The sequence below is a fragment of the Podarcis muralis genome, chromosome 6 (assembly GCF_964188315.1).
Source record: "Podarcis muralis chromosome 6, rPodMur119.hap1.1, whole genome shotgun sequence".
Lineage (NCBI taxonomy): Eukaryota > Metazoa > Chordata > Lepidosauria > Squamata > Lacertidae > Podarcis > Podarcis muralis.
Window position 1 is genome coordinate 35,839,758 of NC_135660.1, and position 19,983 is coordinate 35,859,740.

The following is a 19,983-nucleotide window of genomic DNA, read 5'->3' on the forward strand; positions in this document are numbered from 1 at the left end:
GGCGGCGTTTGGTCAGAGCGTACGTGTATCTACAGCACACTTGCCTTTTTAAAAAAACAACAGCAACGGCTTTTTACATCACTGTCGGTACACAGAAAGACGGTCGGACTGTTGTGGGGATTTAATATGGTTAGAATGGAAGTGTGACGTGAACTCCTAGACACTGCAATGTTGGAGGTGGGGGGGGGGGTAAGGGGGCGGGGCGTTAAGGTTCCGTACACAAATATGGCGGCCTCCACAGTCTGAGCTTTTCCTATCCTGTGGTGGTTGTACTACTCGGAGAGGTCGGGAGCACATCCTGAAGAAATCAAAGCGCCCCCCACTTCAGAAAGGTGCGAAGTTGGACCTAAAGGAGCCCGTTTGGCAGAGTCACCCTCTCCGTACAGCAAGATGGCGCCTCCCTAGCATCAGGAGGAAGCGTTGCGGTGCAGAAGAGCTTGCTGACCTCTTCAGCGAACCTATCCGCCACTCAGATGGGCTGCGAAGAGCTACGCGATTGGGCGAGAGTCGGACAGTCGAGGCGAGTAGGTTAGAGTGCGCCGTTGTGGTGGTCTGTTTCTGTAAGGAGACAGCCGTGGTCGCCCCTGAATCTTGAGCGGGGGCAGAATGGACGCGGGTGAGAGAAGGGAAATGTCTGGGTTACTGGAATGGGGAGGCTATTCGAGGGCCGGCGGGGGGGGGGGCTTTCTTTGTGTCTGTGGCTCAGGGCGATTGGGGTGTGAAAGGGTGGATGATCGGTCTGTTTATCAGGAGAAGCTGGTGTTGCGGGATGGGCTAGGGAGAGGGTCGTTCAAAGAGTGGGGAGATGGAAGGGGGGCGCTCTGTGTCGGGGGCACAAGAGGTCGTGTCTCAAAAAAGAGGGGGACACACTTCCTTTATAGAAGAGGTCATTGGGTAAAGTTGTTAAAGGGAGTCAGGCAAACGTGGTACTTCGCCTCCCGGTCTCCTTTCTGTAATAGACACACAGCTTGCTATGGCATTGTATGCTATTTATGCATTCCCTGCCCAAGCCAGCCTGTTTTTTGTCTTCCTAGCAATTAGCATAGAATGTTGTTTTCAGTCCACAGTGCTGACGCTTCATCACCGGTGGGTGCTGTGACCTAGTGAAATATGCCAGGGTTAAAAGTTTTATGAAGTTGACAAGAACTTGGGAATTAGTGGGAGTTGGTGAAGTTTGCGTGTGAGGCCTTGTAAGCTGAAAGTGTGTTTTCCTTTTTTTGCTCCCCGACATGTTGCTGCAGTGGATTCTCTTTGGAGCATTGTGGAACAGCGCGGCTGCATGACAGCTGGTTATAATACTATGCCAAAGTGCTACAACTAAGATGGAAAAACTGTGAGGATAGTAAAGAATAAGATAGCGAATCAAGTAACTCTCTTATTCTTCATCCCCTCCTTGAACTTCCCCAGTAGGTGGAAAAACATGTGATAGTCAAGGACTGAAGTTCTTACCCCCCCCCCCCCAAATAAGATAAGTTAAGCAAGTACACACACATTCTTAAATCTGTGTGCCCTACTGAACTTTGTTGAAAGCCCCTAGGTGCCTCCCAGATAACCGATCATTCATGTCTGACAGAAATGCACAGTATTCTACTGGCATACCCCTTCTGATCAACTGTCATGTAGTAATCAGTTGTTCTGAATCCATCATGGTATGAAATGTATGGCTCCTAAAACTATACAAATACCCTCCAAAAATATATGCTCTTTATTTCACCACACCATAGCTCCATGGCAGCCCTATCTTTTGGAATTTTGATCAAGCCATATGAAGTGAAAATAATTAGAATTAGTTGCAATACAGTATTCGAGTCATTTGATTGCAGGTAACCTGTTTCCTTCAGCCAGAATGCTTGAGGGCAACTCAGAATTGTGTCTGTGATCACTTGCCTTGTGGAAGAAGATTCCTAGTTCAGATCAAATTGTTGGCTTTTACTGGCTGTGTATTTGATGTCAGCCACATTTTAAAAATTACATTTGTATTCTCCTGTTCTCTCAGGAGTTCAGAGTGGTATTTTAGTCTCCCAGAAGCCCTGTGAAATGGGTTAGCCTGAAAAATAGTAATCTGTCCAGCACTAAAGAGTGAGCTTTACAGCTAAAGACCAAACTATTAGCACATTTTGTCTTAGTGTGTTTGTGTCTGTGTTTGCTGTTTTTTGATTTTTACAAATACCTGGTGTGTGAAAGCTGTTTCAGGACTATAGTGTAGCAAAGGCATAAAGTCACCCTTTGCTCCATGCGGTGGTTCAGTCCAGCTGGGTGTGTATTGTATGCAAGCTATTTTTTAAACAGGCCAACAGCCATAAAAGGGTTAATGGTGGTAATAATGTCATGACTACTTTGGCTGTTATTGGGTTTCCCATATCCAACTCTCTAGCCACTGCACCTACTGGCCACCTGTGGAAGGTTATTATTATTATTATATACAATGTTGCCCTTCTGTTTTCTATTGGTTGGTCACATGCTGAAGTCATGCAAAAGGGCACCCTGGGGCTTTTTTGTTTGTGGGTTTGGTGCTGGTAAATTTTTAAAAGATTTTCCCCAATTTCATCCCAGTCATATTTTGACATATTTAAGAGTTGTGGCTTATCTCCAGTGCCTTAACACTAACCAATAATTTGCTTACCTTCTTGAAACTGGCACTATGATAAACACTTTATTTTAACATCGGTTGCTAAGGATCAGTTGCCCAAGAAGTTGCTCTTGAGCTAGTGAAGTGACGGCTCAGTAACTGAGGTTGCTTTCTTTATTGTAGCTTGGCATTCCAGAAACACTAACAGTTTATTTTGTTCTGATCTTTGACTATAATCATTTAGAAATGAATAAGATTTTCTCATTACTGTACTAAGAGTCTTAACAATGGCCATTCTTTATCGGGCCTGGCCATTCTAGTTGTGGAAGTTGCAAAGCAGATAGAATAAGTGGTTTTGAGTTTTTTCATGGTGCCTTGGTTCACAGACAGCTGTGAGAATGATGTACCATTTCCCAGAGTGTAATGGCAGTTCCTTGTTATATTTCATTTTTTGTCCTTCCTTTGACATGTAATATAGAATCATTTGTCTGTAAAAATGATGGCTGTGTCCGGATAGGCGATATAAACCTCTCCTGCTTTGACCAGTAAAAATAACTGTGCATGAATAGCCTATAATGGTGGCAATTGTCCTGTGTTATTTATTTATTCTTGGATTTGCTTCCTATGAAACTTATTGAAGCGATTTCACAACACAATAAAAACAGTTAAAACAATTGCATATATAAAGCAATTTCAAATAAATTCAGATACTGACAATGGAGACTCTGCCTGTCTGATATATAATGGGAGGGATTTCCAAAAGGTAGGTGCTGCCATATTAAATGTCCAGTTCTGGCACTGTGTGGAACACCCTTCCTGATAAGATGGCATCTCTTTGTTTTGAGTCACTTTGAGTCACTTTTGTGAAAACAACAAATATTGATGGGGGTAAATAAACTGGATGCTTTCTTTGCCGGTTTGTGACTATCTACTACTATTACTACTAATTTTATTATTTGTATGCCACCCACCTGACTGGGTTTCTCCAGCCATTCTGGGTAGCTCCCAACAGAAAAATATAAATACGTTAAAACATCAAACATTAAAAACTTTCAATAATAATAACATAATACGTCCAGAATAGAGAAAACTATGTTGACTGCATCACTACAAATCTGGACTTCCTGATTGCTTCCACTTTGTTAAAACTATGTTTGTGAGAGTCCTATCTCCTTTGGATGAAATAAAGTATGGTGATATAATATATGAGGTACCAGTTGAAGGAATAACAAAAATAGATAGTAAACAAACATGAGTGAAGATCATAGAATAGAAATAATAATACTTATGTGGCTTCTGGTGAGGGGGGGGATTTTTTACCCTTCCTTTTATGGATATCAATGTGCTCGTTGCAAAATAAATCAAATAATTATATTTAATTTATTTCCCACCCAAATATTCTAATATTTTTTGGGAGGGGTAAAATAAATATAATCAGCAGCAGCAGGTTGCCATCTCCTAGAGATCTCTGGGATGATCTTTTAGCTTTCTATGTAGAGTTGAGTCCTTTGGATTGCTTTTCTGACTCCTTGCCACAGTTAGTTCACAAGAGTTTTTCCTTGTACTGCACACTTGGTAAGGTTGCCAGAAGTTATTTGTTCCAGAGCAGCCCCATAGAAGTCAACAGATGAAAGATACTGCAGCTGGCACAACAAGCTAATAATCTAAACCATGTGCCTGTGTATGCTGGGACCATCTTTCTGCTGCTTATCATCATACTAACTTCTTGACCACAGTATCATGTGGTTTATAATATATATCAATCTTGATATTGAAACATCTTAATGCAGAGGAATTATTGAGATGTGACTTGATGGGCACCCTCACTGTCTGGGAAGAGAATATAATAAGCTAGCAGTGGGGCATGATGTCCTCTTAAGGTGAGGCTGCAGAGCATGTGAAATTTGAACTGAATGTATGATCTGGAGATCTATTGATTTTTTTGACTACACAAAATGAAGAAGGTCAAGGAGAGAAAGATGTGACATTGAGGTGCATATTTGCTTCAGAACCTTTATTTGTTCATGGTGATTCAGATTCCTAGAAATGGGTTGTATGGTTCCTTTGGTGTTGCTACAGAGGAATAGAATTTTCTCTTTTTATAGATTTCAGCCTCCTGCTACTTGTTCATCGTGTTACTTTTAGTGTTGCAGATATGAGTAAATTGGCGAAAGGTTACATTTGTTTATCAGATTTATTTCTTGCCCCTCATCACATTTGATCCCAGGGTAAGCTGCAACAATATAAAATACAATATGTCCATAAAATACAGTTGAAAAGCATTTAAACAGGTCCATCTCTCATGTAAACCCCAATATCCTCAGGTGGCTTAGACAAGTGGTTCTCAAAGTGGGTGGCAGGCATGCCAACTCCTAGGGCTTGGAAGTGTTTTCAACTCCCTCTAAAACAGCTGGCAGGGGGCTGTGCCCCCTCCATGCTGAGCGGGTAGAGGAGGCCGAGTGAGGAGCCAAGCGTGGCTGGTTCCTTCTCCTGTCAATGCAACGTGTGCATGATGTCACACACTTGCAGTGTGCACTGGGGCCCCTCAATCTTAAGTGCAAGGCGGTACCCACCCAGGAGGGCAGTGGGATTACCCACAAGAGGCAGGGGCACCGCAGGTGTAAATGACTATCAGCCTTTGAAAAGCTGGTATCTTTGGATCAGGGTTGTCAATTTTGCTGACTTAATTCAACTATATATTTTGAATTGGATTTTGAATAAATGTGCAGTTGTTACTGTTTTGAATTTTATTGTGCGAGTATCTTCTTTAGTGGGTCGTGCAAACTGCTATTCTGAGTAATGCTTTTTACGGGATAAGATAAGGGACACTGGAGAGGAGTTTTTAGAACCAAGGGGGAGGCGCGAAAACATTTGGGAAACACTACTTAGAGGAAGAGTTCTGTCTTCAACTGGTACTACAAAACAGGCAAAGTAAACACCAGCCAAGCTTCAAGAGAAGAGTGTTCCACAACCAGGACACCATTGCTAAGAAGGCCCTCTGGCAGTGTAGCGTGGAATAAGTGTTGGAGTGTCTCTTTTGCTCCCAATAAAAGTGAAATGTAAGACAGGTTCCTAATCTGTAAATCGGGAGTGAAATAGCACTTCTGGGGATGAGGGAGTCTTCCTCGCAGCCTAAATCCCTGAAGGGTTATGAGGAGTGAAGTGTGTAAATTTTGTAAATTGCATAATATTCTTCTCATCTAACTCAAGGAAAGTTGTAGCCTTCAGCTTTTTCCCTCTGAGTTGTTCTTGCTCTGTTACTTTATTTCCTGTTGCTCCTCTATCTTTATTGTTCTTTCTCCAAAAAACCTGAAACCAAAAAAAGTGCAGGTGGTGGCTTTGGTGTGACCCACCGGTTGAAAACCACTTGAGAACGTACAATGAAATACCAGAATCTAGATGCATCCTGTAAGTGGCTGGATTCCAGCAGAGTATCTATCTTGGCAGACAGTGAACAGAAAATTCAGCTTGACATGGAGCAATGTATGTCATGTTGTTCACAAATTGGCTACTGGTTCTTTTGCTGTGTGTTTGGGTGTGAGTAATGATGATGAGGCCACTCCCACTATTGGCTTGTCTTGTGTCTACATATGCTGGAAAAGGAAGAAATGAAATGTTGAGGTTTTAAGATTAGTGATGGGCAGATCAGTTCATAAGCGTGCATTCATCAATCCATTCTTTTCTATGTTGGTGTGATTTTTTAAAATCTGTATGAAAATGCACATTTAAATATGGACTTTTGAACTTATTTTCTCCCAAAATGTATTTAGAAATGTGCTTTTTATCTGAAACCACACATTAAAAAAAAATCATTTTAATACCTCTTTGAGTAAGGAAACTGCATTGCAAAAATTTGGTAAGTATAACCTCCAAACCTTAGCTACGTGTTGATCCTCACATGCAGGGACAAAAGCCTCAAAAGATTAGTGACAGTCTTGTGTATTTTTGTTTTTGAACAGCTACTCTCACGTACGATACTCTCAGGTTTGAGTATGAAGACTTCCCGGAAACCAAAGAGCCTGTTTGGATCCTGGGGAGAAAATATAGTGTATTAACAGGTAATTGAAGGGCTATAAATACTCCTGTCAGCTGTGTTGCTAACTCTACTTTTTGAAGACTTGGGGTATATGTGGCTTTGATTTAACAGCTTGCCTTTCTCTTTTCCCTTCTTAACTACCTCCACTGAATATTCATAGAGAGAGCAGTCCACCCTCCTTCCCCATTTTCCTGAATGAGCTTAGGCTCTGGAATCTAAAGGCTAAAATAAAGAGAGAGAGAGCTCCCAATAAAAGATGAAATGTTAATATGTATTCTCCCTCATGCATACTGTATTAGTCTTGGCTTAGTTGTCTTGTACCTTTTGTAGTCTGTAGTCCAGAGAGCTGATGAACCTAAACCTCCCTAAAAGGAACCACTTTTTAAAAAACTTCTCTTGGTTTGGTTAATTAATTCAGTGACAGTACCACTGAATCAGCACAGTGTCAACACACTTCCAGAAAAAATGACATTTGGTGTTTTCACTTCCTTAGAGAAAGAGGAGATCCTGTTAGACGTGACCTCTCGTCTTTGGTTCACATACAGAAAAAGCTTTCCTGCCATTGGTAAGTAGGAGAGTTCATTCACTATGTTACACCTCAAATGAAGCTGGTTTATTTCTTAGTACCCAATTGCCCCTTAGCCCAGTGATGACAGCAGGGATCATGTGTTGAGTTGTGCTACCAAAATCTGAAAGCCCTGTTCTGCTCATTGGAGGGTGGCATAGAAGCATGTTGCTCTGCTAGGTTCTGGAAAGCAACTTTACTTCTTCCTCTGTTCTGATGTGACATCTGATTCTATTTCTGGTATTCATAGAAAAAGGAAATGTGCTCCCACCTTGAAAACAGGAAACACAAAAAAATGCAGAAGTTGAAGAATACAAAGGAAACTTATTTTGGAGGGCGGGTGTGTGGTGCTTAGAAGTCTATAATTTATTTGTTGCATATCTGTATACCCATACCCTGGGATCACTTGTTGGGTGAAAGGTGGATTAGAGATGAAAGGAAACATGAAATAGATCAATACCTGACTTGCAAAAGAGGAAAATAGCTTATATTAGCTAAAACAATTTGACAATATGTTACTTTCAATAACATTGCTATTGGATTTTTAAAAAATGCTCTGGAAGCCAAAGTTGATAGTTCTAAAGAATGCTGAGGATGGAGAGAATTTTCAAGAAGGTGACAACCCACTCCATTTTAAGGTGTTAAAAATAATAATTAAAAGTATAGGTGGAAATTAATGTTTTCTTATAGGGTTAGGGTTACATGGAAAGCATTATACTGAGTCAGACATTTGGTCTATCTAGCTCTCTAATGTCTACACTGATTGGCAGTGTAGTGTGTTCTAGACAGAGGACATTCCCAGCTCTACCAGGAGATACCATGGATTGATTCTGGGACCCTCTGCATTTAAAGATATTCTACCACTGAATTAGGACAGTGTGCGAAACTCGCATTGTTCTAGGCGCATTTTGCAACTGGGAATTTCATTAGTGTGAGCAGTTTCTGAGCTCTGGGTTCAGTACTGCACCTATGATTTCAGATTAAAACTGAAGAGTGGAAGGAAAGGAGGACCTTTTTCTGCCTCCCCTACTTCCAGCTACTCTCTGAAGACTGGAGAAGAGACCCTCTTAAGAATATTAGGGGGGTGGGCAGGGGAAGGACTAGACCAGGGGTAGGCAACCTAAGGCCTGTGAGCCTTCTCAATCCGGCTCGTGGATGGTCCAGGAATCAGCATGTTTTTACATGAGTAGAATGTGTCCTTTTATTTAAAATGCATCTCTGTGTTATTTGTGGGGCCTGCCTGGTGTGTTTACATGAGTAGGATGTGTGCTTTTATTTAAAATGCATCTCTAGGTTATCTGTGGGGCATAGGAATTCGTTCATCCCCCCCAAAAAAAATATAGTCCAGCCCACCACATGGTCTGAGGGACAGTGGACCGGCCCATGGCTGAAAAAGGTTGCTGACCCCTAGACTAAACCATGCGAAAAATGAGCATAATACTTTAGCTGCCGTTCATTCATTTTCAGTTTTGTATTCTTGTTATAAAAAAGAGTGCCTAGACATTCTGTTGTTCCGCCTATAAGCTAGGTTTAAGGTGCCATTTAGCTCCTAGCTTTCATATCTCAGTTTCTAACACTGAATTAGGGTCATTCCCCTTCTCCCAAGTTATGACCATGGGGGATTGGGACATTCAGTTTGCATACTTAGTTGTTCTTATAATGGCTACAAAATATCTGTAGCTCTTTTTCCAATACTATGTGTAATCCGGGTTCAATTCAATAAAAACGTGTGTATTTGTGTTACATAAATATATTTTACTTCCTCTAATTTTTGCATTTATTTTTCTGAGCTGAAGAGAAGACCAATATGATACAGTGCTGTCCTATGAATGCCAATGCAGAAATAAGTCATACTGTGTTCAGTGGGTCTTAACCCCAACAAATGTAAATAGGATTACAGCCATAGCCAGGTTTCTGGGCTTTCCAACCTATGCCTGCTCAGGTATACAGCAAAAATCACATTGCCCCACACCACATATGCCACACGTGCCACTATGGTTAGTTTCTGTTTTTTCTTTTTGGTTGCAGGGGGAACAGGTCCTACATCTGACACTGGCTGGGGCTGCATGTTAAGGTGCGGTCAGATGATCTTTGCTCAGGCCTTGGTTTGCAGACACTTAGGCAGAGGTAAGTCAAATCCCCCCCCAAAACAAATGAATATGGTACTGTGACAATGTGATATGTTTGTGTGTTCAGATACCAAAAGGGCCTTTTAAAAACTGCATTTAAACTGTGAAGAACTGGACAATAAAGCTGTCCCTAAATATAATATTCCAGTTCATCCTTAGTAGCACCACCTCCTTCATAATAGATAATATGTTGGGTACAAGTGCAATTCACAAGGGACATGCTAACCTACAGTTATTTTGGTGGTGGGTCAACTTGCTTGCTCCTTGCAGTGTGAAGTGTTTTTTGAGCATGGATTTGTCACAGTAGGAATAAATCGTTACTGTTAGTGCTACATGACAGGAATGCAAGTAAACACTCAACTGGAGGGTGTTAAAACAAGATTGAGGTGTCTTTCGCTACTCAGAGACCAGACTGGAAAGTAAAATGTTGATTTTGCTTTTCTTTGATAAATGGTTTTGTTTAATAGTTCGGGATTATAGTCTTCAATATTCTTTGTCATTTTTTGTGATGTTGTGAAAACAAATAATGTGTGGCGTTGAGAAAATTGATTAGATCTTCTATATCTCAGATTGGAGGTGGGTGAAAGGGAAGAAGCAAATGGAAAACTATTACAATGTTCTAAATGCCTTCATTGACAAAAAAGACAGCTACTACTCAATCCACCAAATAGGTAAGATGGATACCTATGCTGTGTTTCTATGCCTTCCTTGCAATAAGGAGTTCCCAATTTATTTATTTTTTGAGGGAAACTACTTATAAATTGCACTGTCAACTATATACTAAGAATGTGGACTGTGTTTAGACAGTAAACTCATGCCAACTAATGAGGACAATGGTATATTCAAAGCATCTGTTGCTGTTGCTGTAAATGAACAAAACAACATATGTTGTTTGTGCTGTTCAGAAAGAGAGGTCGTTATGTGAGTTCTAGAGGAGGAGGAAGAAACATGGTGATGGAGGTGATTCAGATTTCACATTTTATGGAACTAGGTGATCTAGATGTGGGCCATTTCAGAATTATGCTTATTTCTATAATAGTGCAATCCTATACATATCTACTCAGAAGTAAACACAATTGGGCTCAGTGGGACTTTCTACCAGGTGCATAGAACTGTTCCTGAAGTCTACTGTACAGTGAGATAGACCTTCAACTTCCTTTCATCTTTCACAAACAAGATCTCCTGGCACATCTACTTCACAGAATGTGGAGTGAAATGTGCACAAAGTGAAGGCTAGTGAGACTTTCCAGAATAGCCTTCTATTCAAAATCTTCATACTTCTTCTGCACTGAGCCATTAGAAATCTATTTGTTTTTAATTTTTAAAAAGTCCACTGTGGTTTGACCTTTGATATTGCCCTGATATTGTCCTGCTCACAAACAAACAAATGAAGACAATGGTATATTTTAAAAAAATGTGTGTTTTATATCTGATGCCAGAGAACAACTCTTGCTGAATGTTTTCACTAGACAAAGTCCCTTGTGAGTCTGTCTCTGACAGCTGTATATATCACCTAAATGGTCTTGTGAATCCACTTTTGGATGGATGGACCTCCTCCATATTTAGTGACCGTCTGATACTAGGCACTCTCAACTTCATTAGGAATCACAATTAAATTAAAATCCTGGTTTTAGCATAACGAGCAGTCTGATACTATGCATGCTTACTGAGAAGTAAATCCCACTGAGTTAAGTCTGCTGATGCTGTGGTCCTATACTAATTTATCCAAGTAAATAAGACTCCTGAAAATAATTAGGATAAGAAAAACAGACAGCGTGACTATCAACTCCTATTCATATGCAGTTAAAAAGAGTCAATTGATTCTGTGTGTGTGGCACGTTCTAAGATTTTTGAGGACTGCTTGAGAGTAACTAATGAAACTAATGAAAAGTCAGGAGTTGCCCCAGTGGACATCACAATGATTGGCAGCACCCACACATATGTAGCAAACACTGAAGTTTTAATGCTTCCAAGGCTAAGGTGCAGAAATGTGTTCTTAGGGATAAACAGAGAAGGCAGGAAACATGTTATAGTCGTGGTCTCCAGATATGCCAAGCAGCTGCAATATGATTTAAGGAGAACTGTGGTTTCTTGACATCTCTCAAAATCTGGTGAACAGAATGGTTTTTCCAACAACAAAAACTGTGTCAGATTATTATGGCTTTCCCCATGGAAGCACAATTTTGGTACTTTCCTTGATGCTTCTGAAGTCGTCTTGTACATTAAGGAGTGAGAGCATTTCTCCCCCACTTTTTAATACCTAAATCATTTCAATAGAGATTAGAACGCTTTTCCTAAGCCTTCTAATATGCCTTATTTAAAGGAGTATGCAGATTGTTGCTTGATGCATTTTGCAATTATTTCACGGCCCTTTGCCTCCAGAGAGGTAGCAAAATCTAAGTATCTGCTAACTAATTGAAGTACCCATAGTGTTTCAGAAAGTGCCTTGGCTGAAATTATGGACCAATTATGGTTTGTTTGCTGTTTGCTGTTGCAGCCCAGATGGGAGTTGGAGAGGGGAAATCCATAGGCCAGTGGTATGGACCAAACACAGTTGCACAAGTACTCAAGTAAGTGCTCAGTGAATCCAACTGTCTTGGGTGTTATTATTTTTTAGTACACAAAACTCTTAGTAACTGTTACTGTGCTAAAAATTAGAATGATTTGCCTTGGATCGAATGATTAGAAAACATTTATCCAAATCAACACACATATATGCAGTTCTGACTTGCACCATATCACAATATGCATTTTGTATTGGGTTAGTGGAAGGAGTGATTGAGGTTAGGGTTCCATATAAGTAAAGAGTCTATGGGGAAGGCGGATAGCACTACGTAGATATTCTGCCTCACTGGTTATTAGAAGGCCAGCCTAGACCATGTCTCATCTCTGACCTTTTACTATGATGTTTGTATTTTATACACACGGGAAACATCTCCTGTGAAATAAGAGCTGCAAAAATTTGCTCGCTAAAATAATATGAAAAATAAGACTTGGGATACCATATTTGCTACATGACTACCACCGGGTAGCAATCTGGATTTCCAAAGTGTTCTAAACCCTTGATGTAGTGGCAGATTCTCCTTTCTCTAATGCATTTGCCGCTAACTTTCTTCTCGTTCTCTTCCTTCTAGAAAACTTGCCACTTTTGATACATGGAGCTCCTTGGCAGTGCACATAGCCATGGACAATACTGTTGTGATGGAGGAAATTAGTAAGTGTTTCCTTTGTGGGGCTGTGTTGTCTTTTTGATGAAATAAATCTATATGGAATGGAACGGAACTGTGGAGTGTCTATGTTACAGCAATGCTTCCTGACTCTCATGGGGATGTGCAACCAGAAAAGCCAAATGAGTACAATTAACTTTCATCATTTCAGATTGTAAAGTGAAACTGATTCTTAACTATGAACAAGGGCACTTCCTTTAAAGAGGGAAAAGAATTTTACAAATATCAGACTGCTGACTAATTTAGGTGGGGCATGTTAGAGGTGGATGCCTGAAATAGGACAAGACCAGAAATCTTCTCGAGTGCTTTCATATTGTGCTTGGAGGAAAGTGGAAAGTTTAGGTCCTATTGTTGGTGCCCCGACTCTTAGATTCTATGAACGCAAAGGATGTTTTTTTGGCAGCTCTTTGAGACTTTTCCTGAAAGTGTTTCTGCTTATGACTTATCTCTTCATAGGAAGGCTGTGCAAGCTCAGCTGTCCATGTCCTGGGGCTTCAGCATTTCCTGCTGCAGAATTGGACTTGCTTTCCAATGGTTATCCAGATGGAGCAGAATGTATGGACAGGCTATTGTCCTGGAAACCTTTGGTGCTCCTGATACCTCTTCGCCTTGGTCTCACAGACATCAATGAAGCCTACATTGAAACACTGAAGGTAGAGGGGGAAATTACTTACCTGAGAGCAGAACTTGTTTATGAGTAGACATGCCTAAATAGTGCTGTCAATTACCTTGCTCCTTGCAAATCTTGTGCACTGCGGTGGTCCTCCCTTGCGGCAGAACATTTGTTCTAAAAATGACTGTTCTGCTGCCTTTTCCTGAATAATCTGCAGGCCAGCATGTGTCTCCTCCATGTTTCTAAACACAGATTGTTCTTTACTTGGGTAGATTTTCCAGTTTATGCCAGCTGATATGTGACTCATTGCCTGCCTGTTTTCCAGCACTGTTTTATGATGCCTCAGTCCTTAGGAGTCATTGGAGGAAAACCTAATAGTGCTCATTATTTCATTGGATATGTAGGTGAGTAACTGTCATCAGTGAGTACATCAGTGGGTTACCTAGCTAAATTTTGGGAGTACAGCTATAAGCCTACCAAGGGAGCAACTTTATCAGATGCACATTGCCATGTCACATGGCACGCCTTGCCATTAAAGAGGAATGCTTTGCTAAATAACAAATCTTTGTGTGTCATTTGGTTTAGATAAAATATTAATTGTTGAGAAATAGTCAGTGCTTCCCACACCCTCTGAAAAATAGGTGGTACCCCCTGAAAAAAATCACTGAATTGAGTGATCCCTCATGCATTACCATCTTACGCCATTTTTCACTGTTTCCTTTTGCAAGTATTTAAGACCTCTCTGACTTTCCCATTCCTGATCTCCCCGAAATGTAGCAACAGCGTACATTTGATCCGTTCTCTTCCCATGGGAAGTCTAATATTGTATTTCCTTTTTATGGCGTCTATTTTTGTCTAGGTGAAGAATTAATCTATCTTGACCCACACACTACGCAGCCTGCAGTGGAGCCCATGGAGAGTGGCCACATCCCTGATGAGAGTTTCCACTGTCAGCATCCACCCTGCAGAATGAGCATTGCGGAGCTTGATCCTTCAATTGCAGTGGTGAGTGTGTGCACCTGCAGTGAACTTTCACATTGTGAGACAGCTGTTAACTGTCTTTCAGCTCTCCATTAGTTTCCAGCTGATTCCTCTCCCTACAAGGACAGTGGTGTTGCCTTGCCTCCCTCCCATCTTCTCGCTATACTAACCTTTTAGCTGTCAAAATGTGTCTGCTTCTCAAAACATATCCAAGATATATTCATTTACACAGAACACGAGACACAATTTTTGCTGATCTTGAAGGCATTTTCTGTTAATGTTAAGCCGATGCAAACTTTGCCTTTCCTTGTAGGGCTTCTTCTGCAACAATGAGGAAGACTTCAATGACTGGTGCCAGCAAGTAAAGAAGGTTTGTCTACAGCAAGTCCTTTGGTAAAAAAAGGATGATATGTGCCCAAGTAACTTTTAAAAAATTATAGAAGTGAATTCAGCTTTGATGGGCACTGACTAATACATTTGAACAGAATCAGCATTAATGCAAAGATGTGTTGACCATATGACTTCTTTGAGACCAGGGCCTTCCTTAATAGCCATGTGACCAGCGTCTGGGATAGGTCAGGAATGAGGAACCTGTGATCTTTTAGATGTTGCTGGATGCAACTCCCCTTAACCCTGTTCCCTATTAGCCATGCTGACTGGGCCTGATGGCAGTTGGAAGTCCAGCAACATTGAGGAAGCCACAAGTTCCCCATCCCTGGGGCAGAGGAACGTTCAGGTTGTACTTCACTGGGGAAATGTTTCAGCTGCTTCTCTTTTTAAAACTTTTTGCCTGCTGCTCCTCCTGTGAAGTTCCCCGTGAAATATATATTTGTTAATATAGTTATCGATCATTTGCGTCTTCCAGGATTATTATTTTTTTAAGTCATGGTGTTTTGCAAAAGAGCATCTAAGGCTACAATGCTATGCAAGCGTTTAATAATAATCAGCCCAAAATGGGGAATAAGCCCTAATGAATACTTGCTTTGAAGTAAACATGCTTTTCATTTCACTGTAAAATAAATCTATAAAGTGTGAAACTGGCTTGCTCAGCATTAACAAGTTATGGTAAACCCTAGGAATACCTTGACTGAGGAATTACCAGCCAGTTGTACACTTTTTCCATTATTTTCCAACAGTTGTCACTGATCAGAGGAGCCCTACCAATGTTTGAACTGGTTGAACACCAGCCTTCGCACTTCTCTAGTCCTGATGTTTTGAATCTTACTCCAGGTAATGCTTGCCTATTTGACTGTTTTTTGGTTACTCCAATTGCATAATTGTTGTGGTAGCTTTTATTTCTTCTTAGCCTAAAGTATATATCCTAGATGAGGCATTCGGCATTGGAAAGCCCACTGAAATTATTCATTTCAGTTGCAGTTTTGGAATGTTTAATCCCATATAGAATCACTATTGAAATGAACATAGTGACCATTTAGGCACATTTTCTTTCATTAGAAGGGATGAGGAGACCAACCTATTTCTTGTCAGGAATATTCTGCATACACTTGTGATACTGGTCTCCCTTCTAGCAAAATATTAACTAATGCTTTACTTATTTCACCATTCCTGCTTGTGGGAAAAAGTTTACTTTTAAATACTATTTTCTCTGTAACAAATCCCCCTTTTGTTGTTGTTAAATTTATATCCCACTGTTTCTCAAGGTGACTTATGTGGGTCTCCCCCTCCTGTTATTCTTACAACAATCCTATGAAGTACAGTGGTACCTCGCAAGACGAATGCCTCGCAAGACAAAAAACTCGCTAGACGAAAGGGGTTTTTGTTTTTTGAGCTGCTTCACAAGACGATTTTCCCTATGGGCTTGCTTCGCAAGACGGAAACGTCTTGCAAGTTTGTTTCCTTTTTCTTAACACCGTTAATACAGTTGCGACTTGACTTCGAGGAGCAACTCATAGAACGCGGTGTGGTAGCCTTTTTTGAGGTTTTAAAAGACTTTGGTGATTTTTGAAGCTTTTCCAAAACTTTCCCGACACCGTGTTTCGCAAGACGAAAAAAATTGCAAGACGATAAAACTCGCGGAACGAATTAATTTCGTCTTGCGAGGCACCACTGTAGGTTAGAGTTGACTGACTCGAGGTGTTTCTGTGAGCTGCTAGACTGAATGGAAATGTAAACCCTGGTTTGCTAGGTGCTAGGTAACCACTAAACCATATTGACAGTCTCTCCAAAACTCCTCTCTACAAATTTTAGCGGAGAATATTTGGTAACATTGTCATTACATAATTTTACAGCAGCAATTAATATTTGACAACCAGCATACAATATTTAGTAAATTATAATAATAACTCTTAAGTATCCTCTTGAGTAGGTAAAAAACCCAAATATTATTTAATTTTGATGTCAGATTTAGAATCTGAATTTTGAGGTGAAACTCCAAATTGTGAAACTTTTAATTTTGTCAAAGGTTTGCAAAAATTCTTATCAGATCTGATTTGAAATTTGTTTCTAATATTTATCATAAAATTATAGCATGCTTTGCTTGAGTTTCTGCTTTTTAGTGTTCACTAACATTTTTTGTCAGTACAATGATCTGTGTGTTTCTGTTGCCCACTCATGTCAAACTGGACCTGTTAAATTAGCTGGACATGGTGAATCTCATTGCCAGCTACTTAAACTTGTTCTCTTTGGATCATAGACACCATGGCAATGTTGTTGTTTTTTGCATCTAACCCTATACGGGGAATATGGTGAAGAGACTCACATGTCATTAATAATGTGGCACTAATTCACAATTTCAAAGCAAAGTATTGTACATTGTGTAGTATGTATCATGTGTAATATGCAAGGGAACAAACATAACTATTTCAGGATAAAGAGTATAGCATCAAAGCACTTTAGTATGCTCTCAATCTTCAGAGTTAGGAAAATTACAATATTCATTGACCTCTCCCAGGTATAACAGGAACAGAGCCCGTTTGCCTGTTATCTGATCAGTTTTTTTCTTTTACCTGCACAAGCAACTTTCCGTAATGTGCTGGTTCCCAAAACAGTCCAGTAGCGTTCCTGGTCTTCTTGATAGATCTAAATATATGTGCTGGTGTAAATAATTCCAGGACTATATTAATTATGATTTATACCTCTCTTTGCCTTTCAGATTCTTCCGATGCAGACAGACTGGAAAGATTCTTTGATTCAGAAGATGAAGACTTTGAAATCCTATCTCTTTAAAGAACAATAAGAAGCTAACTCTGCCAATTTGTGTTGTGGGGGGAGGGGAGCTCCATGGAGAGCCTAGGGCTACCAGCTTTCATAGGTGCTTGTTGACATCCCTGCCTCCCATCCACCCCAGCATTCTGTGCAGCCTTGGAGCTGAGTGGATTTTTTTGCAGTGGGATCAAGAAACGGGTCATCATTTAAGGCCTTAATAGATTTAGTCAGGCTTTCTCCGTGCAAGAGTACCTGCAGGAAAAGGAGGCAGTGTTTCCTAGGAGCTGAAGATTATTTTTATGTTAGCAAGCCAAAAGGGTGAGCAAGAATAGTAAAAGCCCTTCCGAGTGCTTGGCTCTTACAAGTTCTGTTATTAAGGAAAACTTAAAATCCCATTTTGCTTCTGTCTCACTTTTTGTAGTTTGATGTGGAAACCAGCATAAAACACAGACACCTATCCAATAGCTGTCTCTTTAGCCCAGCAGAATGTGTCCTGTGTAAATTGGGGGGTAAAAGCTCTCACAAGATGATTTGCATCAACTGTTGCTACTCATGCTTTAATTTATCTCGGATACAGTGCTTCCAGAGAGATGTATTACTGCTTTTAAGTTCCAAAATGGCCCTTTGTTTTAAACTCTCATACTCTGCCCAGTGGTGTCATTCTAGAAATCACGGAATCTCATCATGCATAGCAAATGATACAGTAAGAAGTATGGGTCGGAAATTACAAATATAACTGTTCAGTATAGAGAGTAGGGAGGGCTTGGACAAGTGCTCTCTTTCAGCTTGGAGGCCATTCACAGCACATCCAAAAGGAAGAACTGACAAGTTAACCAGGATATGGCTTCATTAAATATAACCTGTATTTGTTGGGTATTTTTCTATTCCATATTAAAAATATGGTGGCTGCTATTTAATAAAATGTGGTGGTAGAAACATCCACCAGCTCACTTGAATTGAAAGTACCTCTGCTTCCTTCTCTTGATTCCATCTCTTTGTGTTTAGATTCTGATCATGAAATCTGGAGATTGTTACATGGATTTGAAATGCTTTGCTTTAATGCCAAAATTGTGATATTAAAAGCCTGGCGTGGTTATTGCCAGAGGCTTGCCCCCCCCCTTCTTTCCCCGGTTTATACACTACACAAGGTTAAGTTTCTCTTGCGTGGTGATGTTCACTTGCTTTTCAGTTTTATGTTGTGACTTGTAAGGTATACTAGTTTCTAAAGAAAATCTCAGCAAATTCTGGATGCCTTGAAATGTTAATTTACCAGCTCTCAGCTAGGCTGGAAATGGTGGCTGTTGTACTCTTAAAATAGCATTAGTTACCTTTGTTTAGAAGAGATGAGAATGGCTGGAGAGGACCCGCCACTCCCCCCACCCACAAGTATTGACCACCTTTTTGAAATTCAGTCGCTTCATTGATGGATGCTGGAGGTGGCAAATATGTTTACAAAGCATTTTTTCCTGCATTTATCAGCAGTGCTATCAGCCTAAAAGATGGCAGTATAGCCATCTATAAAGTAACTGCATCTAGGGGTAACTGGTCTACTGGTAGTAGGTCGTAGGTCTGATTGCCCCTTAAAGCTGCCAGAAAGCAGAGGTCTGAACCATGATGCTTATTTGTCATTGTTATAACTTGCTGTCTTTCTCTTGCTGTTTCTCCTCTTCTCTTGATCATAGACTTTTGGAGGGAGAGGAGGCAGAGGAAGTGGGGCTGTGCTCCATTCATCAACTGCTTTCAATTTGTAACTGAATAAACCAAGTTAAAAGAAACCTTTGTATTTTTGGTACTTCTGCCCTGCTGAGTCGGAAATGTCAGACTAATTGAAAAGTGGGTCATAACCAAATGCTGTTTGTGACATATTCCATGAAATTTTTGGCCTGCTCTGTCAGATAGGGTAGAGTCCCTTCCTCTGAAAGATCAAACCAGGAGTGGCAAGAAACGTTCTGCTCACTTCTCTCCTCCATATTCTGGTCCTGCTTGCTTTGTGAGGCCAAAGCTGCATTTTTCATAGAATCAGGATTGCAGAGCTGGAAGGGATCCTGAGGATCATCTAGAATCAAGTCCCTCAGGGCCTCTCCTTGCATGCCTCTTGACAATGCTTGCTCGATCTGTTGAAGCCAGAGCATTTCCCCACCAGTTTGTGTGATGCAACTGGCGCTCCTGGGACATGCTCGGCTCTCTACTTGTCCTGTGACAAGGGCAAAATATAGGACAGGATCCGTGCCTCACTGCTTTTGCTGAACATGGGCTCTTCTAGTCACTGAGTCTGGGACCAAACTCCTGGTTTCCTTCTGAGAAGTAGGCACCCTCACTAGGAAGCAAAGAAGATTGATCCTGCTTATATAATACAGGGTGTAATGTCATCCCAAGGTTACGGACTAACTTCTAGGAGAGGCAGAAAAATGAGGTACTTGTTATGTCCTAACACACAGCAATCAAACATGAGGCCTGAAGGTTGCATGCTGTCCTTGAGGCCTTGGTAGCCCTGGCACTGCCAAGGATGGTGCTGGGGATGAAGCGTAAGGGCTCAGACAGGGTCCTAGAGTCCTCCACCTTCCCAAAGCCTAGTGTTTTTTTCAACTTTGAGAAGAATGTGAGGGTTCTAGGACCCTGCCAGAGCCCCGTGCCTCCTTCCCCAAGTCCAGCGCTTTGCGAGGGCTGGGTGTGTATATCTTTAGTTTTCTATGTATTT

The 19,983-nt window shown here is 40.8% G+C and overlaps 1 protein-coding gene across 3 annotated transcripts; it reads left to right on the forward strand.

Annotated features, from left to right (window-relative positions):
* The first annotated feature begins 239 nt into the window (after positions 1 to 239).
* Positions 240 to 19,060, forward strand: ATG4B (autophagy related 4B cysteine peptidase). 3 transcript variants are annotated; one of them, XR_013393161.1, is made up of 13 exons: positions 240 to 616; positions 6,529 to 6,627; positions 7,099 to 7,170; positions 9,199 to 9,297; positions 9,869 to 9,970; positions 11,797 to 11,869; positions 12,434 to 12,513; positions 12,983 to 13,179; positions 13,465 to 13,543; positions 13,999 to 14,144; positions 14,434 to 14,513; positions 15,257 to 15,350; positions 17,233 to 17,287. XR_013393161.1 is itself a non-coding variant. In XM_028730965.2 (13 exons), exons 1-13 carry the CDS (start codon positions 607 to 609, stop codon positions 17,304 to 17,306), a joined length of 1,182 nt encoding a protein of 393 aa, XP_028586798.2. In that variant the 5' UTR covers positions 243 to 606; the 3' UTR covers positions 17,307 to 19,060. The 3 variants fall into 3 exon arrangements, 2 of the variants coding, with proteins under 2 accessions (XP_028586798.2, XP_077786102.1); XM_028730965.2 differs by having other exon boundaries at positions 243 to 616; positions 14,434 to 14,490; positions 17,233 to 19,060; XM_077929976.1 differs by having other exon boundaries at positions 245 to 520; positions 14,434 to 14,490; positions 17,233 to 19,060.
* The last annotated feature ends 923 nt before the right edge of the window (positions 19,061 to 19,983 follow it).

Bases quoted from the DNA above. Each gene is read 5' to 3' on its own strand.
- ATG4B (XM_028730965.2), top strand. The intron at 7,171-9,198 runs GTAAGTAGGAGA...TTTTGGTTGCAG, and splicing joins AAAAAGCTTTCCTGCCATTG to GGGGAACAGGTCCTACATCT. The intron at 9,298-9,868 runs GTAAGTCAAATC...TCTATATCTCAG, and splicing joins TTGCAGACACTTAGGCAGAG to ATTGGAGGTGGGTGAAAGGG.